At 41.8% G+C, this 23443-nt stretch overlaps 1 protein-coding gene across 13 annotated transcripts in view; it reads left to right on the forward strand.

Annotated features, from left to right (window-relative positions):
- The window catches only part of ATP10B (ATPase phospholipid transporting 10B (putative)), a 252935-nt gene that overhangs the window by 177298 nt on the left and 52194 nt on the right, over positions 1 to 23443 (forward strand). For 9 of the 13 annotated variants that reach the window (XM_026007667.2, XM_072756707.1, XM_072756710.1 and 6 more), the window contains 5 exons: positions 9655 to 9740; positions 12660 to 12766; positions 16183 to 16314; positions 20072 to 20199; positions 21978 to 22230. In XM_026007667.2, coding sequence (XP_025863452.1) covers positions 9655 to 9740; positions 12660 to 12766; positions 16183 to 16314; positions 20072 to 20199; positions 21978 to 22230 — 706 coding nt within the window. The remainder of the gene's footprint in view (positions 1 to 9654; positions 9741 to 12659; positions 12767 to 16182; positions 16315 to 20071; positions 20200 to 21977; positions 22231 to 23443) is intronic. The other 4 variants (XM_072756712.1, XM_072756718.1, XM_072756711.1 and 1 more) reach the window with 1 other exon arrangement.

Below are 23443 nucleotides of genomic sequence, written 5' to 3' on the forward strand. Positions count from 1 at the left end.
TGTGCCCCATTTTGGAATGTTGGGATCTAGGACTATGACCATGTTTTCTTTAGTTGAGCCAAAGAATTTCCATATAAATAGTCCTATTCCCATGAATCAAAAGTTAAGATTTGTCCCTGGGGTTTTTCCTAATTGCTTTGAGCAATCTTTACAGAGAGGTCTTCCTTTATCTCCTCATCTATCACCTTTCTATATATATATTCTTCACATCACCCTATCCACTACTAACCTTATCTCAACAAGTGTTGATGGTGTACCTGTTGCCACAAGGTATTATGGGAAATACCCAGAGGGAGCTGGCAGTCTAGTAGAAAAAGCATAGATTCAGACACATAAAGGTTAATGGAAGCATTAGTGTGATGTGGGAGCACATAAAAAGGACACATTTTCATTGGCTGGGGTGAAAGGGTCTGTGGGGATTTGGTAGGCTTCACAGAGGAGGTGGCATAAAAAATATCTTAAATGCTTAAAAATTTTAAATACATATATATGTATATTATATATAATAATCTCGATAGGTAGATGATAGATAGAGAGATAGATAGATAGAGTTGCACATTCCTCTTCATTCAAGCCATTAGAATGCCCCAGTCATAAAATCTTTTTTTTTTCCAATTGAAGAGAAAGAAAAAAAAGGGGGGGGGGGAATCTTATTATGTCCTCTCCTGGTGGACAGATAGGATAGAGGGTATTCTCAATCTGGATAATTTTATATTTCCTTAGCTTGGAATTGGCTCTAGAGCAATTCTCAGTTCTACCACCAGAAAATATTGGGGAATGTCTGTAAACATTTTTGGTCACCACATTATGTCAGAAAGAGAGGGTGCTACTAGGATCAAATTAGTAAAGGCCAGGAATACTGCTAAACATCAAAGAATTATCCAGCCTGAAATGTCAATGGTGCCAAAGTTGAGATACCCTCGTCTTAAAATGCCTTGACTGCCTACCAACTAGATGTTTATGTAGATACCAGAAAAAAGGAGGCAAGTGAGCCAATGACTATAAGGCAAACCTTTCATAAAATATAAGTCTTTTAGATACAATCAAATAAAAACATTTTATGGAGGCAAATAAAAGGTCAGAATGACAATATGATGTAGTTTAGTTTTTTTATGCTTCCTTGTTTGACCCACATTAAGAAGGGTGATGGTATCATGATAATGGTAATAATGAAGATTTCTAGGCATTGGGGCTTGTTCGTTTTTTTATTAAGATATAATTGACATATCTTTTAGGTATAAAAGGTTAGGTTTAGGTTTTATAAAAGGTTAGGTTTAGGTTTTAGGTATATATGATAATTTGATATTTGTACATGTTATGAAATCACAATAAGTCTAGTTAACATCCATCACCTCACAGTTACATTTTTTTCTTGTGATGAGAACTTTTAAGATATCTCTTAACAACTTTCAAATATACAATGCAATATTATTAACTATAATCACCTTACTTATTTTTTTAAAGATTTTATTTATTTATTCATGAGAGACACAGAGAGAGGCAGAGACATAGGCAGAGGGAGAAGCAGGCTCCATGCAGGGAGCCCGATGTGGAACTCGGTCCCGGGACTCCAGGACCACGTCCCAGGCCAAAGGCAGATGCTCAACCACTGGGCCACCCAGGCGTCCCACCTTACTTATTTTTTAACTGGAGATTTGTACCTTTTGACCCTCTTTACCCATTCCTCCTTCCCCCATTCCCCCACCTCTGGCAAACACCAATCTGTCCTCTATATCTATGAGCTCAGTTTTGGGGGGCTTGTTTTTTAATTCCGTACATATGAATTTATTTATTTTATCAGGTATTTAGATTATAGAAAGTGGGAAAGGAACATAGAAAAGGAAATAGAGCCAAGGGGAGATTTTTTTTTTTTTAAGATTTTATTTATTTATTCATGAGAGATACAGAGAGAGAGAGGCAGAGACACAGGCAAAGGGTAAAGCAGGCTCCGTGCAAGGAGCCCGATATGGGACTCGATCTTGGGACTCCAGAATCACGCCCTGGGCTGAAGGCAGGTGCTCTACTGCTGAGCCACCCAGGTGTCCTCCAAGGGGAGATCTTAAATACTAATCTTGTCTTTGTGCATCAAAATAACACCATTTTTAGGAGAGCTAGTGTGTGACATCAGAAGTCCCATGGTTAAAGCCTGCCTTCTCACTTTGCTAGCTGTATATCATTGGGGTAATCATCAGATCACCTCAACCTTAGTCCCTTCACTTGTAAAACAGAGATAATAATAATCCCTACCTGATAGAGTTATCACATGATTTAAAGGCAATAGCAATAAATGACAGCCTGAGGAAGAAAAACCTACGTTTAATTGGGGTTCCCGAGGGCGCCGAAAGGGACAGAGGTCCAGAATATGTATTTGAACAAATCCTAGCTGAAAACTTTCCGAATCTGGGAAGGGAAACAGGCATTCAGATCCAGGAAATAGAGAGATCCCCCCCTGAAATCAACAAAACCCGATCAACACCTCGACATTTAATAGTGAAGCTTGCAAATTCCAAAGATAAGGAGAAGATCCTTAAAGCAGCAAGAGAAAAAAAGTCCCTGACTTTTATGGGGAGGAATATTAGGGTAACAGCAGACCTCTCCACAGAGACCTGGCAGGCCAGAAAGGGCTGGCAGGATATATTCAGGGTCCTAAATGAGAAGAACATGCAACCAAGAATACTTTATCCAGCAAGGCTCTCATTCAAAATGGAAGGAGAGATAAAGAGCTTCCAAGACAGGCAGGAACTGAAAGAATATGTAACCTCCAAACCAGCTCTGCAAGAAATTTTAAGGGGGACTCTTAAAATTCCCCTTTAAGAAGAAGTTCAGTGGAACAATCCACAAAAACAAGGACTGAATAGATATGATGACACTAAACTCATATCTATCAATAGTAACTCTGAACGTGAACGGGCTTAATGACCCCATCAAAAGGCGCAGGGTTTCAGACTGGATAAAAAAGCAGGACCCATCTATTTGCTGTCTACAAGAGACTCATTTTAGACAGAAGGACACCTACAACCTGAAAATAAAAGGTTGGAGAACCATTTACCATTCAAATGGTCCTCAAAAGAAAGCAGGGGTAGCCATCCTTATATCAGATAAATTAAAATTTACCCTGAAGACTATAGTGAGAGATGAAGAGGGACACTATCTCATACTCAAAGGATCTATCCAACAAGAGGACTTAACAATCCTCAATATATATGCCCCAAATGTGGGAGCTGCCAAATATTTAAACCAATTAATAACCAAACTGAAGAAATACTTTGATAATAATACACTTATACTTGGTGATTTCAATCTAGCTCTTTCTATACTAGATAGGTCTTCTAAGCACAACATATCCAAAGAAACGAGAGCTTTAAATGATACACTGGACCAGATGGATTTCACAGATATCTACAGAACTTTACATCCAAACTCAACTGAATACACATTCTTCTCAAGTGCACATGGAACTTTCTCCAGAATAGACCACATACTGGGTCACAAATCGGGTCTGAACCGATACCAAAAGATCGGGATAGTCCCCTGTATATTCTCAGACCATAATGCCTTGAAATTAGAACTTAATCACAACAAGAAGTTTGGATGGACCACAAACACATGGAGGTTAAGGACCATCCTGCTAAAAGATGAAAAGGTCAACCAGGAAATTAAGGAAGAATTGAGAAGATTCATGGAAACTAATGAGAATGAAGATACAACCATTCAAAATCTTTGGGACGCAGCAAAAGCAGTCCTGAGGGGGAAATACATCGCAATACAAGCATCCATTCAAAAACTGGAAAGAACTCAAATTCAAAAGCTCACCTTACACATAAAGGAACTAGAGAAAAAGCAACAATTGGACCCCACCCCCAGCAGAAGAAGACAGTTAATTAAAATTCGAGCAGAACTAAATGATATCGAGACCAAAAGAACTGTGGAACAGATCAACAGAACCAGGAGTTGGTTCTTTGAAAGAATTAATAAGATAGATAAACCATTAGCCAACCTTATTAAAAAGAAGAGAGAGAAGACTCAAATTAATAAAATCATGAATGAGAAAGGAGAGATCACTACCAACACCAAGGAAATACAAACGATTCTAAAAACATATTATGAACAGCTATATGCCAATAAATTAGGAAATCTAGAAGAAATGGACGCATTCCTGGAAAGCCACAAACTACCAAAACTGGAGCAGGAAGAAATAGAAAACCTGAATAGGCCAATAACCAGGGAGGAAATTGAAGCAGTCATCAAAAACCTCCCGAGACACAAGAGTCCAGGGCCAGATGGCTTCCCAGGGGAATTCTATCAAACGTTTAAAGAAGAAATCATACCTATTCTCCTAAAGCTGTTTGGAAAGATAGAAAGAGATGGAGTACTGCCAAATTCGTTCTATGAGGCCAGCATCACCTTAATTCCGAAACCAGACAAAGACCCCACCAAAAAGGAGAATTACAGACCAATATCCCTGATGAACATGGATGCAAAAATTCTCAACAAGATACTAGCCAATAGGATCCAACAGTAGATTAAGAAAATTATTCACCATGACCAAGTAGGATTTATCCCCGGGACACAAGGCTGGTTCAACACTCGTAAAACAATCAATGTGATTCATCATATCAGCAAGAGAAAAACCAAGAACCATATGATCCTCTCATTGGATGCAGAGAAAGCATTTGACAAAATACAGCATCCATTCCTGATCAAAACCCTTCAGAGTGTTGGGATAGAGGGAACTTTCCTCGACATCTTAAAAGCCATTTACGAAAAGCCCACAGCAAATATCATTCTCAATGGGGAAGCACTGGGAGCCTTTCCCCTAAGATCAGGAACAAGACAGGGATGTCCACTCTCACCACTGCTGTTCAACATAGTTCTGGAAGTCCTCGCCTCAGCAATCAGACAACAAAAAGACATTAAAGGCATTCAAATTGGCAAAGAAGAAGTCAAACTCTCCCTCTTCGCTGATGACATGATACTCTACATAGAAAACCCAAAAGCCTCCACCCCAAGATTGCTAGAACTCATACAGCAATTTGGTAGCATGGCAGGATACAAAATCAATGCCCAGAAATCAATGGCATTTCTATACACTAACAATGAGACTGAAGAAAAAGAAATTAAGGAGTCAATCCCATTTACAATTGCACCCAAAAGCATAAGATACCTAGGAATAAACCTAACCAAAGAGGTGAAGGATCTATACCCTAAAAACTATAGAACACTTCTGAAAGAAATTGAGGAAGACACAAAGAGATGGAAAAATATTCCATGCTCATGGATTGGCAGAATTAATATTGTGAAAATGTCAATGTTACCCAGGGCAATTTACACGTTTAATGCAATCCCTATCAAAATACCATGGACTTTCTTCAGAGAGTTAGAACAAATTATTTTAAGATTTGTGTGGAATCAGAAAAGACCCCGAATAGCCAGGGGAATTTTAAAAAAGAAAACCATAGCTGGGGGCATCACAATGCCAGATTTCAGGTTGTACTACAAAGCTGTGGTCATCAAGACAGTGTGGTACTGGCACAAAAATAGACACATAGATCAATGGAACAGAATAGAGAACCCAGAAGTGGACCCTGAAATGTATGGTCATCTAATATTCGATAAAGGAGGAAAGACTATCCATTGGAAGAAAGACAGTCTCTTCAATAAATGGTGTTGGGAAAATTGGACATCCACATGCAGAAGAATGAAACTGGACCACTCTCTTTCACCATACACAAAGATAAACTCAAAATGGATGAGAGATCTAAATGTGAGACAAGAGTCCATCAAAATCCTAGAGGAGAACACAGGCAACACCCTTTTTGAACTCGGCCACAGTAACTTCTTGCAAGATATATCCACAAAGGCAAAAGAAACAAAAGCAAAAATGAACTATTGGGACTTCATCAAGATAAGAAGCTTTTGCACAGCAAAGGATACAGTCAACAAAACTAAAAGACAACCTACAGAATGGGAGAAGATATTTGCAAACGACATATCAGATAAAGGGCTAGTTTCCAAAATCTATAAAGAACTTATTAAACTCAACACCAAAGAAACAAACAATCCAATCATGAAATGGGCAAAAGACATGAAGAGAAATCTCACAGAGGAAGACATGGACATGGCCAACATGCACATGAGAAAATGCTCTGCATCACTTGCCATCAGGGAAATACAAATCAAAACCACAATGAGATACCACCTCACACCAGTGAGAATGGGGAAAATTAACAAGGCAGGAAACAACAAATGTTGGAGAGGATGCGGAGAAAAGGGAACCCTCTTACACTGTTGGTGGGAATGTGAACTGGTGCAGCCACTCTGGAAAACTGTGTGGAGGTTCCTCAAAGAGTTAAAAATAGACCTGCCCTACGACCCAGCAATTGCACTGTTGGGGATTTACCCCAAAGATTCAGATGCAATGAAACGTCGGGACACCTGCACCCCGATGTTTCTATCAGCAATGGCCACAATAGCCAAAGTGTGGAAGGAGCCTCGCTGTCCATCGAAAGATGAATGGATAAAGAAGATGTGGTTTATGTATACAATGGAATATTACTCAGCAATTAGAAACGACAAATACCCACCATTTGCTTCAATGTGGATGGAACTGGAGGGTATTATGCTGAGTGAAATAAGTCAATCGGAGAAGGACAAGCAGTGTATGTTCTCATTCATTTGGGGAATATAAATAATAGTGAAAGGGAATATAAAGGAAGGGAGAAGAAATGTTGGGAAATATCAGGAAGGGAGACAGAACATAAAGACTCCTAACTCTGGGAAACGAACTAGGGGTGGTGGAAGGGGGGAGGAGGGTGGGTGTTGGAGGGGAATGGGTGACGGGCACTTAGGTGGACACTTGACGGGATGAGCACTGGGTGTTTTTCTGTATGTTGGTAAATTGAACACCAATAAAAATTAATTTAAAAAAATAAAAAAATAAAAATAAAATAAAATAAAGGCAATAGCATCTATAAAATAGTTGGTTCTTGGCATATAATAAGCATTCAATAAGCGCTGGAGCAATAATGATAAAAACAGGACAAAGAGGATTAAGTGAATTGATGATGGTGACAATGATGACCATGGTGCAAACGATGATGATAATTGGCTTTGAATTGCAATGATGTGAATGGTAGTCATGGCTCTGTTACTTACCACCCCAAGACAGTTGCTTTACTTCAGTTTCTGTTTGCACATCTGTCAAAATCTCCTACAGTTACTGTGAGAACTAAATGACAGGTGCCTGGCACATTGTAAGTATTCAAGGGAGGTGGGTCTGGCCTGAAGAGCTGCAGAGTCACACACACTCCTCTCTGGAAGGCTTCCCCAGGCCTTTTCACTTATTAGTGGGGCTTGCATAGGTAAAGGGCTGAATCAGAAAGAAATGTTAGTTAGGTGAGCTATGTCCACAAGCTAAGAAGAGCTGTACTGAAATGAATCAGAAGGGAATCAGAAACTCTTGAATGTGGTTAAAATAAGGGCCTTTTAGATTTGGCAGTTCCTGCCATCTCCTTCTGTCCTTGGGCTCTCCAAGCAGCTCCCTGAAGTATCTACAGCAAGTCCTTCAAAGCAAGTAATCCTAAGAGCTTATCTTTGAAGATAGGAAGATCCACATGCCCCTCTCTTACAGCCTGTCTTAGGGAGGGAAGGAAGGAGCCCAGGGAACAGGTAGCTAGAAAGGGCAGGGTCACCTCCCCAGGAAGAGAGGAAGATGGACAGAGGATCCAAGGCCAGTGCCCAGAAGAAAAAGAGAACAAGGGACACTTGAGAAAGAAGGTCACTGGGAAGCCCCAGTGCAGGGACAAGAGAGGCAAACCTCACATTGCTGGCATCTGCCAGGTATGATTCAATAGACACCCGGGACTCACTGCCAGCAGGATCATTAGCTCTGAAACCCGCTGCCACTCATACCTGAAATGAGTTTGGATTTAGATAGCCTGCAATGAGCCGAGTGGTATGGATTGGAGTGAAGCACACGGCTTAATCAGGGGCATGAAAGTACCTGACAAATTACAGCGTGATTTGTCATCATCTCAGGACTCGGCAAGTGTTTGTCCCTGAAAGAATCGATACCTGGAAAGAAAAGGGCCATATTTTTAGAAACTCCTGGATGGGTAATTTATTTCAAGTGAGTGGAGAGTTTATTTATGTTGGCGCCCCCACAGATCCAATGGACAGTATATTTATACGAAGCCAGAAAATGCTATCATTTCTTCTAATCAATTTGCCCCTTTGAACAGCTGTACCTTGAAGCTTTCAGCAATAAATTCAGTCCCCACACTAAAAGCTCTACGCAGGAAACTATTTCTCACCCCACCTTTAGCATTCCTTTCTTCTACTACATGGCATGTTACATCTGCTAAAACTCTCCACCTGGATTCTGTCTTCTGGGGCACAAATGAGATGGACAGGGAAGGTGGCATTAGCCCCATTCTACAGACAGGAGACCAAGGCTCAAGATGTAAAAGGAATATTAGCCCATGTGGGTAGAAAGCAAGATCTCCTCTCCTCTAGTGGTGCCCTTCCCCCATTGGCTGTAAGATTTTGCATAACTAGATATCTAATGCAAGAGAAATCATGGAGAAAAAAGGCAAGCATGCATCTGAAGTACTTTGCTACAGGAATGTTCGCTGGGGGGTAGTATGCGTTGAAAGTAAAGCACAGAGGGCCTCCAGTCAGACTTAGATTCAAATCCCACTCCTGGGACAGCTATTGGCAGCCTGCCTACCCTTCTGAGCCATGGTTTTTCCATCCCTAAAGAGGACATAATTAGTATTCCTACTTCATAGAATAATTGTAAGCTTAAAAATAAATAATATATGTGAAGTTCTCATCACAGCATCTGGCAGAAACAAGAGTACAGTAAATGCTGTTTATTGTGTTTTATTAGCTACAATTTCCACAGCATGTTCATAATAGAAAAACAAATTGAGACCATATAAATGTGCCATAGTGAGATGGTGAAGTAAGTATTGTGGCCTTCATACAATAGGTTTCTATATAAGTGTTAATAAAACTGTATAAAAAATTAAAGATGTAAAAATTTCCAATATGTGTGAACACCATCTCATTTTTTGAAATTCATAAATCTGTGTGTGCCCATACATAACATGTATGTGTTTGTATATTTTTAAAATTATATGTATGTATTAAACCCTAGAAGTATTATATACACAATATTAATCCTGATTACCTCTAGGTGTGTAATTTATAATCTTTTCTATTATGTCTGTGCTGCCCAATGTGGTAGCCACTTGCCACATGTAGCTATTTAATTAAAATTGAATATAATTTTCAAATTAATTTCTCGGTCATACCTTCACATTTCAATAGCCACATGTAATTAGTCGCTCCCATATCCAACAGTGCTGACTTAGAACACTTCTATGATCACCGTAAGTTCTACTGAATAGCGCTGGTCTGGAAATTCAAATCCAGACCTGCAAAGAACTGTGGGCTGAGCAGGACCCTCCCTCTCCCATGCCTCCAACTTTCCAGCATTTTCAGTGCATCTGCTTTGTCCTTCTTAATGAGGATTTCACTTTTCTTCTAACATTTTACAGCTATCACAGCATGACAAAGTGGGGATTGTCTTGATCCTATTGAAACTAGATCCTCTGACTTAATCACCTCCTGGTGTTCTCTCCCTCACAGGACGTACAGTTTGAACCTGAACATTTCTGCAACACCATTGTGTGTGAGAAACCAAACAACCACCTCAACAAATTTAAGGGTTATATGTAAGTACCTAATCCACCTGTGCTGTTGGTAACTATTTCCCCTGCAGCCAGAATACATCTTTCTTTGACGGCCAAAGAGATAAGCATCTGGGTCCTGAGGACTTGTCTTTCTTTTTCCCCTGTAAAGAAATGTTAAAGAAACCGAACTACCTTGGGAAACTTTTCCTTTTTTTCTTTTTCTTTCTTTCTTTTTCCTTTTTTAATTTTTTTTCCAGAGTGGCAGTTAATTATCTTGCAGGGTTAAACTTACTAATTTTTTTTAAGATTGTATTTATTTATTCATGAGAGAGAGAGAGAGAGAGAGAGAAAGGCAGAGACACAGGCAGAGGGAGAAGCAGACTCCATGCAGGGAGCTGGATGTGGGACTAGATCCCAGGAGCTCAGGATCATGCCCTGGGCTGAAGGCAGGCACTAAACCACTGAGCCACCCAGGGATGCCCAAATTTGCTAATTTTTTTTAAACCTCTGGTGAAATAACGTCAAAATCAAGACCACACTCTGATTTGGGAAAGGCAAGATTTCATTTAGGTCAGTTTTCTAAAAGAGCTTGTGTTGTACTGCAGGTAAGAATGGGGACTTTTGAGTTTGACAGACCCCAGTTTGAAATCAGGTTTTATCACTTACAAGCTGTGTGACTTCGAGTAAATTCATTAGCCTCTCTAGGTTTCCATATCTGTAAAATAAAGATTGTTAAGTCTACATGATAGGACTTCACTTCTGTTTTCTAAGAAGTGAGTCGTTTATCACATGCAGAGCCCATAGCACAGAAACCTGCACAGAGTAAACCGTCGATGGTGGCTGTTCTCTTGTAATTATTGTTATTCTTATGCCTCAACTTTAGTTTGGCCTGAGAACTTGACCATAATTCTGTTCCCACATCAGACTACTGGTCTTAATGCACAGACAGACCAAAAAAGAGCAATGGTAACAATGAGAATACAAGCCCTTATACAGTGTTTTCATAGTTTCTAGAGCACTTACATGGAACGTCATCTCTTTTTCTCTGTACAACCACCCAGGGAAGTGGCTAGTATGATCCCCACTTTCCAGATAGGGATAATCTAAGACTTTCCACATACACCCAAAGGTGTACAATAGTTACCAGATAATACCAGGATTTGAACCCAGGTCTTTCCACTCAAGCCCCAGTATGTTTTCCATTGTCATGCAGAACAGAGGTCGGCTTGGTAAGGTGGGTAAGGTGATTTCTTTGACCAACCGGGCTTAAGTAGTCTTCTTGGAAGGCAGATGTCTGTGCTTTCTCTTCACCTACATTTTCTCAGGCCTGATAGGATGTCATGAGGAACACTACGAGAAGGGAAAGGATAAGAACGATATAAGATAAATAGCGGCTTTTAAACACAGATTATTTTAAAATGCGCAGATTGCACAGATGGAGACAGGCAGAGAAGGGCCTGAGCTCCTGGCAAAGAGGAGGATCCACGGCAGGCATCTGTTCAGGTAGAGTTTGCCACCTGCCCCCGCAAAGAGGCCATCCCTATGCCTGAGGTTTGTGGATTTGGTTCATCCCGAGTTAGCTGTCAGACATTTTCTTGTTAGAGTCAAAAGAATTGCAAATGGAAAGGACTCTGTGATTCAGTGCAAGTGATGGGGCTCCTACTTTGGGAACCCTAGTGTTGTGAAAACCGCAGGTGAGGTGCTGTCTGTGGCCTGGGCCCCTGAGTCCTAGGATGTCCCATAAGTTAGGTGTGCAGCCTTGGAAAAAATCTCTCACCTTCTCTGGGCTTCATCTTTTTCTCCAGGAAGGGATAATCACCCTTCTAACTTCCCAGAAGTCTGAACAATCAAATAAAATGACATAAGTAAACTTAGTTTATAACCACAGTAAGGAATAATTGATATTAAAAGGTACATCGAGCAGCAGTATAGCACTCTGGAGCCAGACTTTGGACTCCAATCCCCATTCTGCCGTTTACTAGCTCTACGAACTTCCCTCGGTTTCCCTATCTCTGAAGTGACTATGATAACATAACCTATCTTACAGGGTTGTCATGATGATTACCTGAGTTAGTAAGTGAAACACAATTATAACCAGACCTAGACAAATGAGGTATTGAAGAACTAAAAAGAAAAAGGACCTAAGGGTTCAGATGCTTATTCTTTTTGTTCTCCCTAATGCTTCAAGGAAGTTATATTTAAATGTCCCGAATATCCCAAAGGAAGGCATCAGGATCCAATAAGGGCCAGACTCCAGGTGTGTGTTGGCCTCCGAGGTTTCTGGTGTGAGGTGGGAAACTGCAATGCCCCTGAGGCTAGAGCAAGAAAAAAAAACTGTTTTAAGGAGCTGCTTCCCACACATAGCACAAAGGACTACCATCCCCCTCCTGTGGGGTCTGTTCATTTCATGAGAGACTGAGCAAGAGGAGGGTGGTAGAGGAGAGAGGCAAGTGGGAGATGTAGCTCCAAACAAGAGGAGTCTCGCCAGTTCACAGTGTGACGAGGGGTGGGGGGGTGGCACTGGTGGCTTCGGCGGACTTGCACATTCAGCCTCTGTGGTCTGGACCCAGCAGTGAGGTGAGAGCGTGGGAATACTGCCTGAGGGAATACAGTGCAGTCTTTGTAGGGACAGAAGCCAGGTCCCCCACACTACACCATTCTGAGTGAGAAAACTGAAGCCAACGCTTTTTCAACAGAGCTCTGAATTCGAAGTGGGTAAATGATGACTTCCATAGGGATAGATAATTCTCTTTTAATGGTCCAGTCCCTTCCAGGCCTCCAAGGAGAATGAAGGTTGTATTTGAACCTAGGGATTAGATGCCGAGTTAATAATACCCATAGCTCTTCTGAAACAGAGGGAGGAGAGGGATTGTGTTCACTCACCACTACTAATTCTGTGATGCTAACCAGTGATAGCCTAAAGAGGCCACCAAACCATTCCCGATATTTTTTCATCCCCAGGGAGCATCCTGACCAGACAAGGACCGGCTTTGGCAGTGAGAGTCTTCTACTTCGAGGCTGCACCATCAGAAACACTGAAGTGGCCATTGGCATCGTCATCTATGCAGGTCACTGACTTAGGCTGTGCCTTCCCTACAACCTCCGTCCTTTATCCCCCCTAAATCCACTTTCAGTCAGTGGGAATCCACAACAGTTCTGAGGGGTACAAGAAACTTCCCATTTCTCAGCTAAGCAAAATGAGGCTAGAATCACAGCAGCTTACTTGGTTCACAAGACATGTACTTAAATTCCAAGCTAACATCACTCATCTGAACAGAAAGAAGGACTCATGCTCATTCACCTCTAATGGTTTTGTGACAGTAACTAAAGGCAGAATGAGCCTGAGGAGTAATCTCACCAAGTTTAACAGCTCCACCTTTTTGTGAAAACTGTGCCTCATTTCTTCACCTATGCAAATGGAAAGAACATTTTGCTCAGCCTCATAGTGTACTCATGAGGATCAAATGACCCAACACATGAAACAAATTATGTCTAACACAGAGAGTGTTCAGTGGGTTTTAGTTGTGGCTTCTGTAGTTATGTGTTTATTCATTTTGAGGTACTCTAGATCTCCTTTCCACTTTGCTTTTGCTTTCTAATGGAAAAAAAAAAGATAACAGCACTTCTCACAATGAATCTGAAGTCTTAGAGGGCCGTCTTGAGACTGCTGTATATCCAGTACTTAGCACCTAGCACTCGGAGGTTGCTCAATAAATTTCTGTCGTTACAACAACTGCAAACTCCTTCCTCTGTAGAGAAAGCACAGTCTCCTTGGAGTGTCTACCTTTACTGGAAGACCCTAGATTATCTTTTCCTGGGCCTTTCACTCATTTGGACATTTTGAAATATTTTGTTATTTTCTTTGATTTGTTTCTAAATTCACAGAACCCCACTTTTAATGGATATGGAAGAGCATTTAAACATCAATCTACCCAAAGTTTCACTTTTTGGAACTGTCAAAGAAAAAAAAAAGTTTAAAAAAAAATAATGTCCCAGTCTAGCTAGCTTTCCCTACCTTGGTGGAGGGGGATTGTGTTTGTCAGTTACTCTTTTCAAGGGTCTTTGGCAACGGAGTTCAACGCATTCTGGTAGACCTACTAATGATAAACTCTGAAGCAATCCCCACCCCACCAAAAAAAATCCCACATCGGCCTGGAGTTTTCTTCTCTTCCTGATCAGAAGCAAAATTCTGAGTGAGTGATGAGCATAGTAAATGAGGGGGCAGGTTTGGGAGAGAGTGAATCATGACCCTGAGGAGTTAGGCTGTCTGGGAGTGAAATCTACTGGTTGGCTGCATGTTCCTGAGCATGTTGGTTAAGCTTTCAACACAAGAAGACTAATAATTCTCACCTTGTAGGGCTATAAGGTTCAAATGAGATTATGAAAGGGGCTTAACACAGTACCTGCACATATTAGGCTCTCAAAAAGTGTGAGCAAAAATGGTGCTAATTGTTTTAGTATAATTATCTAGAGCAAGGGGTTCTCAACTTTGGCACTATTGACATTTTGTTCTAGATTGTTCTTTGTGGTCAGGGGCTGTCCTGTAGAATGTTTAGCAGCATCCCTGGCCTCAAGGTGCCATTAAGATGTAACAACTCAAAATTTCTCAAGACATTGCCAGATGTCACCTGGGGAGTGAAATCACCGCTGGAGGAGAACAAATGATCTAGAGTCATATACTCTCCTCTGATAATACGGATGGACAAAACAGAAGCACCTCAGGGCAAGGACCCAAAGAGGCCAAAATGAGCCTTCCAAATAAGAGATCCAGAAGGAAGAGTCCATCACAGCAAACATTGATTGAGCCCCTATTGTGTATAAGGAGGAAATTTAGATACTTTGTGCATATTAAATCACTCTTCTTCCCCAAACGCACACACAACTATTGTCTCTCATTCTTCATATGAGGAATTAAGGTACAAAGGGATTAATTCATCCAAGGTCATTTGTCTCCTGAGATTAATTCCTTGTAATCCAATGTCAGCTCTCTACAGAGCCAAGCTCTGGCTGACTGTAGAGACCACATTCCAACCATTATACTATACTGCCTTCCCTGTCAGCCTGTTTACCTAAAAAAAAAAAAAAAAAAAAGAGGGATCTCAGAAGGTAAGGAGCAGGTGGGTAAAGAGAGAGGTCTGAGGACCCCTGACGTGAGGTAAGCCTGAGGCAGGTGGGAAGGCCCTGGTGCCATCAGTGCAGTCAGCCTGTGCTCATTGCTGTGGAAATCTTCCTCACAACTACAGCAACTTGAGTCTGATTAATAAGCCCCGAGTTTACTCACTCCTACTGTTTTGTTGCCACTTTAAAACCACAAGGCAACCAACTAAAGAGCATTAAAGCCATTCACTGCTGGTGCTGATATATTGGTTTTCTTTCATTTTACACAGCAAATATGTGGTGCTTCTTAATTTTCTGAGTAATACAGCATGGTGGTTAGGTTTAGCAGCCCCAAAGGTGAGCTCTATCTAAAGACAAAGTCTCAGCTTGGCTCTCAGCTCTTAGTTTTATGGCCTGGAAACCATGAATTGGTAGAAGGAGAAAGAGCAGGAATCAGAATCCTGGGTTCTCAGTATGACTCTGATGTTATGGCTCTTTCCCCTTAGGCAGAGCCTTCTACTCTTTGGTTCCCACTCTCCAACTGGAACAAGGGTAACTGGATGAGATTGGTAGTTTTCAAATTATTGTTGTTCTCTCTTTGAACAAAAGTTTATGCAGAACTCCAAGATAGGTGATGAGTGACTCAAAGTGATGCTGGGGTGGAGGCCTTTGGCCCCTTCCACTTATATACAAATGACACCAACACCTTAGACAAAGAAACTAGAATGAAAACTACTGGCCTCAAGCACTGTCCTGCCATAGGGCCTTGACATATACTCTTCCCCCAAAACCAAGTTCTCTCAACCCATCTCTCTCCCTTCAGATCTCCCTTATATGTTACCTCCTCTGAAAAGCCTTCCCTGACCATGTTCTCTAATACCATCTCTTACTTATCAGCCCATTATTTCATGGGGCTTCTTACCAACTATAATTATTTATTTGTTTTCTTGAATATTTTCACCAAAATGTGAGTCATCTTTGTATCCTAACATTAGCCCATAACAGTTCCTTTGTGCAAATTAGAAAAATGGTCCTTGCTCCAGACAGCTTACTATCACTTGGCAGAAATTTATCGTGATAAACCTACAAATCTACAACAACCACAAAATGAAGAGTGTTTGTAGAGTTGTGCAGTGTACAACCTGTGCTTAGTACCTCTGTCTGTGTGCACCACAGTGTCTGGTGTGGAAGGGATGCTCAGTAAACACGTGGTGACAAATTGTGTGAGACCTCTACAGCTGTTCTCAGCAACCTCCCTGACGCAGGAAAGATTTAGGTTAGAAGAAGCCTCTTTTCTATTGTAAGCTACTGTGAGAGCTAAGGATATGATCCAGGCCAGAGGAAGAAAACATAACCTAAGGACTTATTACCTCATTTTCTCCCAAAGGCCATGAGACAAAAGCCATGCTGAACAACAGTGGCCCACGGTACAAACGCAGCAAGATTGAGCGGCGCATGAACACAGACATCTTCTTCTGCATTGGGCTCCTCTTCCTTATGTGCCTAATTGGAGCTGTAGGTATGGAATGTTCTGGAAAGAACAAGACCACAGTAATCTTCTGTTTCTTTAGGGAAGTTGTTTCAGCTTTCTGAGTCTTGATTTCTTCATCTATAAAATAGAGTTAATAAAAAATAAATCCCACCCTATATTTTATTTTTTTTAATATTTTATTTATTTATTCATGAGAATACACAGAGAGGAGAGAGAGAGAGAGAGAGAGAGGCAGAGATACAGGCAGAGGGAGAAGCAGGCTCCATGCACTGGGAGCCCTACATGGGATTCGATCCCGGGTCTCCAGGATCACACCCTGGGCTGAAGGCAGTGCTAAACCGCTGAGCCACCGGGGCTGCCCCCCACCTTATATTTTAATAGGATATCAATCAAATAAAAATGTTTGTGGGGGCACCTGACTGGTTCAGTTGATAGAGCATGCAACTCTTGAGCTCAGGATCCTGAGTTCTAGCCCCACATTGAGGATGGAGATTACTTTAAGAAAAATGCTTATGAAAACCTGCTGAAAGTACTTAGTGCTCTAAATATTGGGATCATCTATCATTTATTTCTCCAAGAAATACTTACTGAACCCAAGCATTCTCTTAACATAAGAAAATAAAAGATGAATCAGTCTGAGGACTGGTCCTTAAAGAGCTCATAGTTTAGAAGGAAGGAGTCCAACACATGAACAGAATTGGTATAATCTATCCTACACAGGGAGGGCTGCATGTAAGAATGTCTTAGTTTTCTATTTTTGCCATAAAAAGATAACAAAAATTTAGCAGTTTAAAATAATCATTTATTCTGTTACATCACTGGAGGTCAGAAGTCCAAAATTAATTTCATTGGCTTAGGTCAGGTTGTCAGTAGGCCTCACTCCTTTTGGAGGCTTTGAGGGAAGACTCTGTCCCTTCAGCTTCCAGTGACACCTTCCCATTTCTTCAAAGTCGATTGCTCCAATCTCTGCTCACACTTCCTTCTCCTTTTTCTGTAGTAGTATCTTCCTCTGCCTCTCTTTTATAAGGGCAGTTATAACTATATCATTGGTCCCACCTGGATAATCAAGGATACTCTTCCCCACCTCAAGACCCTTAACTTAAATCTCATCTACAAAGCTCTTTTGCCATATAAGATAGCATATTGATGGAGTCAGGGAATTAGGACGCGGACTCAGAGGAGGTCATTATTCACCCTACTGTTGGTAATATGAGAATATCAGAGGAGGAAGTCTTTTATGAAGAGGTGGATGGAGCTGATTCCTGAATGCAGTAGGCATTCACTACAGGAGGTAGGCAGCAGAGGCAGGATAGGAAGGGAGCTGTGAAAAGAGAGAGGTCACTCTTAGCCCCAGGAACAGCACAAGCAAAGCACAGAGGTAGGAAAGAGAATCATTTTATGCAAAGGAGCATTTGGCTTTTTGGTGTGACAAGAGCAAAGCCAAGCATGGAGACCTGATCAAAACTAGTCTGTGACCAAGTTCTATAACTGCTAAGTGTGGAAAGCTGCAGGAGGTATAGACTCGAATAATCTGAGCCATTTCAGTTAATTCTCAGAGTGTAGGCAAAGAGGGATACTTGCTCTTGCCCATTTTCTCCAAGGATGGTCCTCAGTACCCCAAAGGAGACCCTAAAAAGAACCAGGGACAATCAGAAGGAAAAACTCATGTGCTGAGTCCAGAACCCCCTGCTGACCCCTAACAAGTGGGCAACAATGGTGTTTGCTCTTTCTTGGTCAGAAATTGTGTCTATCACTGTTCTTGGAAAATTGTGTCTGAAAGGATAAGACCTCCTAGGGCCCAGGGAGGTTTTGTGTGCCACCACAGAGGGGATGATGTGATTTAGTCTTGTGAGTAGCCTGGGGTTTTTAACTATGCTTCCCAGACATGTCTAATGGCACTCCAGGTGAGGGTGGCTCACAGTTGGAATGAGAACACCCAGAGGGCCAAGGAAGCAGGGAAACAACACCATCCATGTGTGGCCACCTCCATGCCCTCAGAGACACTGCAAGAGCTGTTGCCTCTGCTTCAGAACAGGTTTTTCAGGGAATATCAGAGCTGGAAAGGACATTTCAGATCATCTCACTGTGTCTCCAGAGAAAGGAAGTTAATGATTAAAAGGTCACACAGTGAGATAAGGTACAGGCATACAAAAATCTGCTTGGCAGATTGCCCAAAATAATAAATTGAGAAAGTAACAGGGAGAGGCAGAGTTGTATGCTGAGAATCACAACTCAGACACAGCGACAGGCCTGTGGTGCTACCTAATTAAAGCACTGCCTCTGCTATGAAAGCTTTCAAATGAGTGCCATTTAAGAGTTCTCTATCACATGCTTACTTGGACTGTGTAAAGATGATGCTGCTTTTTTCTTTCCCCAGAATGCCCTCCCAAGCCTTTCCGATCACCTGATAACCTCCTGGTCTCCAGGACCCCTCAAGGGCTCCTTCTCCATGCCATGCAGCCTTCCCTGGCTCCCTTTAAGGCCAGTGGTCCTTACTCTGAATCATGTATTTGTCCCTTAGTTATTTGCTCTATAATATTACCTCCAAATTACTTCATGTCCGTAAGTCTCCTTTCTTTTGCCATATATGATGGCACTGGACCCAACCTCCTGGGCAAAGAAGCATCTTGGGGATAGGACAGCATCTGCTATGCTTTTTATTCCCTATAGTTCCTACCCTGGGGCTGAGAGCATTATACACATTCAGTTATTCTATTTTCACAGTAACCCTACAGAGGAGGTATTATTACTGTCAGATGAGAACATTGAGATTCAGGAAGTTCTGTTGCACTTACTCTTATTAATCCTCATGTGATGGATGTTGTTATCCCCATCTGTGGACAAGGAAATGGGGTTCAGTCTGCATTTGGAGATGTTACCATGAGCTAGTTCTCTTAGCATTCTACACTCTGCATGGTACCTCTTACACTGTGTGGGATTTGTCCCTTTACATCTGGTGTCTGACTTAATGGGGCCCTCCTCAAATACAAGAACTGAGACCGATTCCTTCCTCTTCCAACATTAATAAATGGCAACAGGAAGGATTGGGTGAACAGAGATATTGGTGGATAGATGTGTGGATGGATGAACTGTGGATGGATGGATGGATAAATGAATGGATGGATGGATGGATAAATGAATTGTGAAAGGGTGGATGGGTAATGGATGGATGGGTATGTGCATGGAGGAAGAAGAGGGACTAGCTTACAAGTCTATCAAGATCCCCAGCCCTGCATTTTTCACCACACAACTGAAAAAGAACTTGCATCCCCTTTTCTCTTTCCAATGCCTGTATAACAGGACTTCATCAAAATATAAGTAATCGGGCAGTCCAGGTGGCTCAGCGGTTTAGCACCACGCCCAGGGCGTGATCCTGAAATCCCGGGATCTAGTCCCATTTCAGGCTCCTTGCATGGAGTCTGCTTCTCCCTCTGCCTGTGTCTCTGCCTCTCTCTCTCTGTGTGTCTCTCGTGAGTAAATAAATAAAATCATATATATTATATATTATTATTATATATTATATTATACTATATATTATATAATATATATATGCTAATCTCCTCTGGGTAAGACAGACTTTAATGCCTATCAAGTGATTGAAATGTAGGGTATGTAAAGGACCCCTTTAGACAAATATACACACATACACACAGAGACTATATAGAACAAGTTTGGGCTCCTCTAAAGCTCACTCACTTTCAGGAATAAACTAAGGGCTGATATAATAGACCAATATAGAATCAAGTGAGGATTCTGGTTCATCTCTGGTTTTGCCCCCTCTCAGGTCACCGTCTCTGGAATGGGACCTTTGAAGAACACCCTCCCTTTGATGTGCCAGATGCCAACGGCAGCTTCCTTCCCCTTGCCCTTGGGGGCTTCTACATGTTCCTTACGATGATCATCCTGCTCCAGGTAGGATCCTTAGTTAGGGGCTCAAGAAGACCTGTGGCCAATACCTACACAACTTTGTGAAATAAAGAAAAAACAGTGCTGGCCCCAAGAAAGAACTAACTGAACTAAGATGAGAAAATTGGCATTGCTTTCTTGTGATCCTTTGAAAGTACTCACATTTGGGGCAATATCAGTACCAGCCCTACCTTGTAGAAAGAACATTGCCCCCCAGATAAGAGTGGAGGAAAACATTATTCAGGCTTTTAAGAGTAAGATTACAGTAGTGATCCAAGTTTACCTGTCCCTTTGCCAGATATAATAGAACAGGTAAAATCCTAATGACCTGGGAACAAAAAGAAGATAAAATAGCTCAGAGAGCTGTTAAGCCCTAAGGATTGGGAGAAAGAAACCACAGGTTAGTGTTTTAACATCTGCTAGAGGGAGAGGGGGAAAAAGACAACTGGCCCTGTGGAGGAGAAAACACAAAAGCATAGAACAAACTTACAAGGAAGGGGCAGTAAGGAATAAAAAGATGAATAAATTCTTCAGGCTCTATAAGAAGTTATAGTCAATGAAAAGATGAGGAAAGTTGCCGTTTTGATGAAGCCCCATTTACATCAATTTATTATAGTATTTGAGGGTGTTTTGTTGTCCTCTTTTCTGGTGAACTTTTTTCAGTCATTAGTTCATTCATTCATTTAGCAAAGCAATCCTTTTTATTTTTATCTTTTTAAGATTTTATTTACTTATTCATGAGAGACACACAGAGAGAGGCAGAGACACAGGCGGAAGGAGAAGCAGGCTCCCTGTGGGGAGCCTAATTCAGGACTCAGTCCCAGGACCCCGGGATCATGCCCTGAGCCAAAGGCAGCTGCTCAACCACTGAGCCACCCAAGTATCCCCAGATACTTTTCAAATTTGAGATGGACCATACTCTTCCTCTGCACAGAACCCTCCAGTGGTTTCACATCTGCTCAAAGAGAAATGCACAGCCCTTATGGCAGCGAATGTGGCCCTGTGAGGCCCTTGACTTTCCCACTGGCCTCATCTCCTAGTAATGTCCTGCTCATTCATATAAGACCTGCTTACTCTTTCCCCTCAAATGCCCAGCCTGCTCCTTCCTACTGCTGTCTTTGCCCAGAATGCTCCTCTTCCCACAGAGAATTTCCTGGTTCACACCCTCATTTCTTCAGATCTCTGCTCAAAGGTCATAGTTCATAAAAGAGTCCCTCCCAGACCCCACCTTCTACCCTCCCGACTTCTTTTTTTACTGCCTGATATATATTTCTTTATTTGTTTACTGGAATATGAGGTCGTCAAAGCCAGGGATTTTGTTCTGCTTGCTGCCATCTCCAGGACCTAGCACAGGATCTGACACACAGCACGCACTTGGAATATATTACGTATGGAATCAGGGACAGTAATCAACAATGGGTCTCAATACATATAAAAGTGAGCAACAGCCCTTGGTGGCATAGAGATCTGAGGGGCATCAGGAAACTCTGGACAGAGGCACTAGAGCTCCTTACCCCCTAACCACTCAGTCATTAAATAACCAATGATGAGTTGAGTGCCTACTCTATACGAGACCTCCCTGAGTAAAGAAGGCACCTATTTTTCAAATTCCCCTAAGAATTCCAAGTGAAGCATGAAATTATTGACCTTTAGTTTCTCAGAGAAAGTCCATCATGTGAGCTGACTTCAGCTTTCCATTAAATACCTTTGCTACCCACTAGTGAGAGTTCTGAGACAGGGAACTGGTCTGGTCTCTGACTCTTTGGGACTCAATCTCCCTACAGGTGCTGATCCCAGTCTCCCTATATGTGTCCATTGAGCTGGTAAAGCTCGGGCAAGTCTTCTTCCTGCACAATGACCTTGACCTGTACGATGAAAAGACCGATTTATCCATTCAGTGTCGAGCCCTCAACATCACTGAGGACTTGGGCCAGATCCAGTATGTCTTCTCTGACAAGACGGGGACACTGACTGAGAACAAGATGGTCTTCCGGCGTTGCACTATCATGGGCAGCGAGTATTCTCACCAAGAAAATGGTATGAGGGTTCCCAGGGGCCCTCACCACTCTTTCTAAATGAATTACCCTGCTCTCCTAAAAGAATGATAATAAAAGACATTTTCCTGGTTCCCCACAGAGGTTTCCTGGCTCTGTGGCAGGTTGCTTCCTATATCTCTGTGGGCTTCCTTGTCCTAGATCAGTTCTGTCCTTATTACCTGTAAACTTTCCTTTGTTCACAAAGACTATCAGTGATCTCCTGTGTGGTAGCCCTCCAGTCGGTCTTTGTTGCCATTTACACAGGATTTTTTTCCACCAGGAATGGACTGGGGACATGCCCAAACTATGAACCAGTTATACAGTGAAGGCTTAAGAATTTTGGGGGTCACTTTACCTGACATGTGAGGACAGGCCTCAGTGTAGATGCATGATCAGATTCAATATACCCAGGAAAAGCCTTCCATGTTAACTGATCTTTTGGATTTTTACTGAGGCAGAGCTTTGACTTAGGGAGTATGGCTGAACAATGCCTGGATTGTCATCACACATGGATTGAAGGTGGCCTATAAAGCTGACCTGATTTCCTCAGCAGCCCTCCACCATCACCACCACAAACACATCATACACACTTTCTAACTAAGAGAAGAAACGCTCTCAAGAGAACAGTGTTCATTCTTTTAAGTGGGAGGAATGGAGAAGAAGAAAGGGGGAGACATTAGGGGTAGCTCAATCACATTTGCCATGGTGGTAACCATTTAAATGGGAGCTTCTGATCTCTTCTAAATAATAATGACAACTACCATGACAGGTACTTAGAGTATGCCAATCTATTTGACACATTATTTCATTAAATCTTCAAAACAACCCTTAACTGGGGATGGGGGGGGTTGTTTGTTTTTTTGTGTGTGTGTTTTTTAATTGTTTTAATTTTATTTATTTGAGAGAGAAAACACAAGCAGAGTTAGGGGCAGAAGGAGAGGCAGAGGGAGAAGCAGACTCCCCACTGAGCAGGGAGCCCAACACAGGGTTCAATCTCAGGACCCTGAGATCATGAACTGAACCAAAGGCAGATGTTTAATAGACTGAGCCACCCAGGTGCCCCTTAGGTATTTTTCTCTTTTTCCTCCTAATGGAGAAAATCAGGACATGAGTTTAGTCAAAGCTCAGTCACAGAGCTAGGAAGTATTAGAGCTGGATTTGAATCTGTACAATCTGATGCACCCCACTTTCTCCAGTCAAGGTAGCCCCATTGC

The sequence above is a fragment of the Vulpes vulpes genome, chromosome 4 (assembly GCF_048418805.1).
Source record: "Vulpes vulpes isolate BD-2025 chromosome 4, VulVul3, whole genome shotgun sequence".
NCBI classification, from domain to species: domain Eukaryota; kingdom Metazoa; phylum Chordata; class Mammalia; order Carnivora; family Canidae; genus Vulpes; species Vulpes vulpes.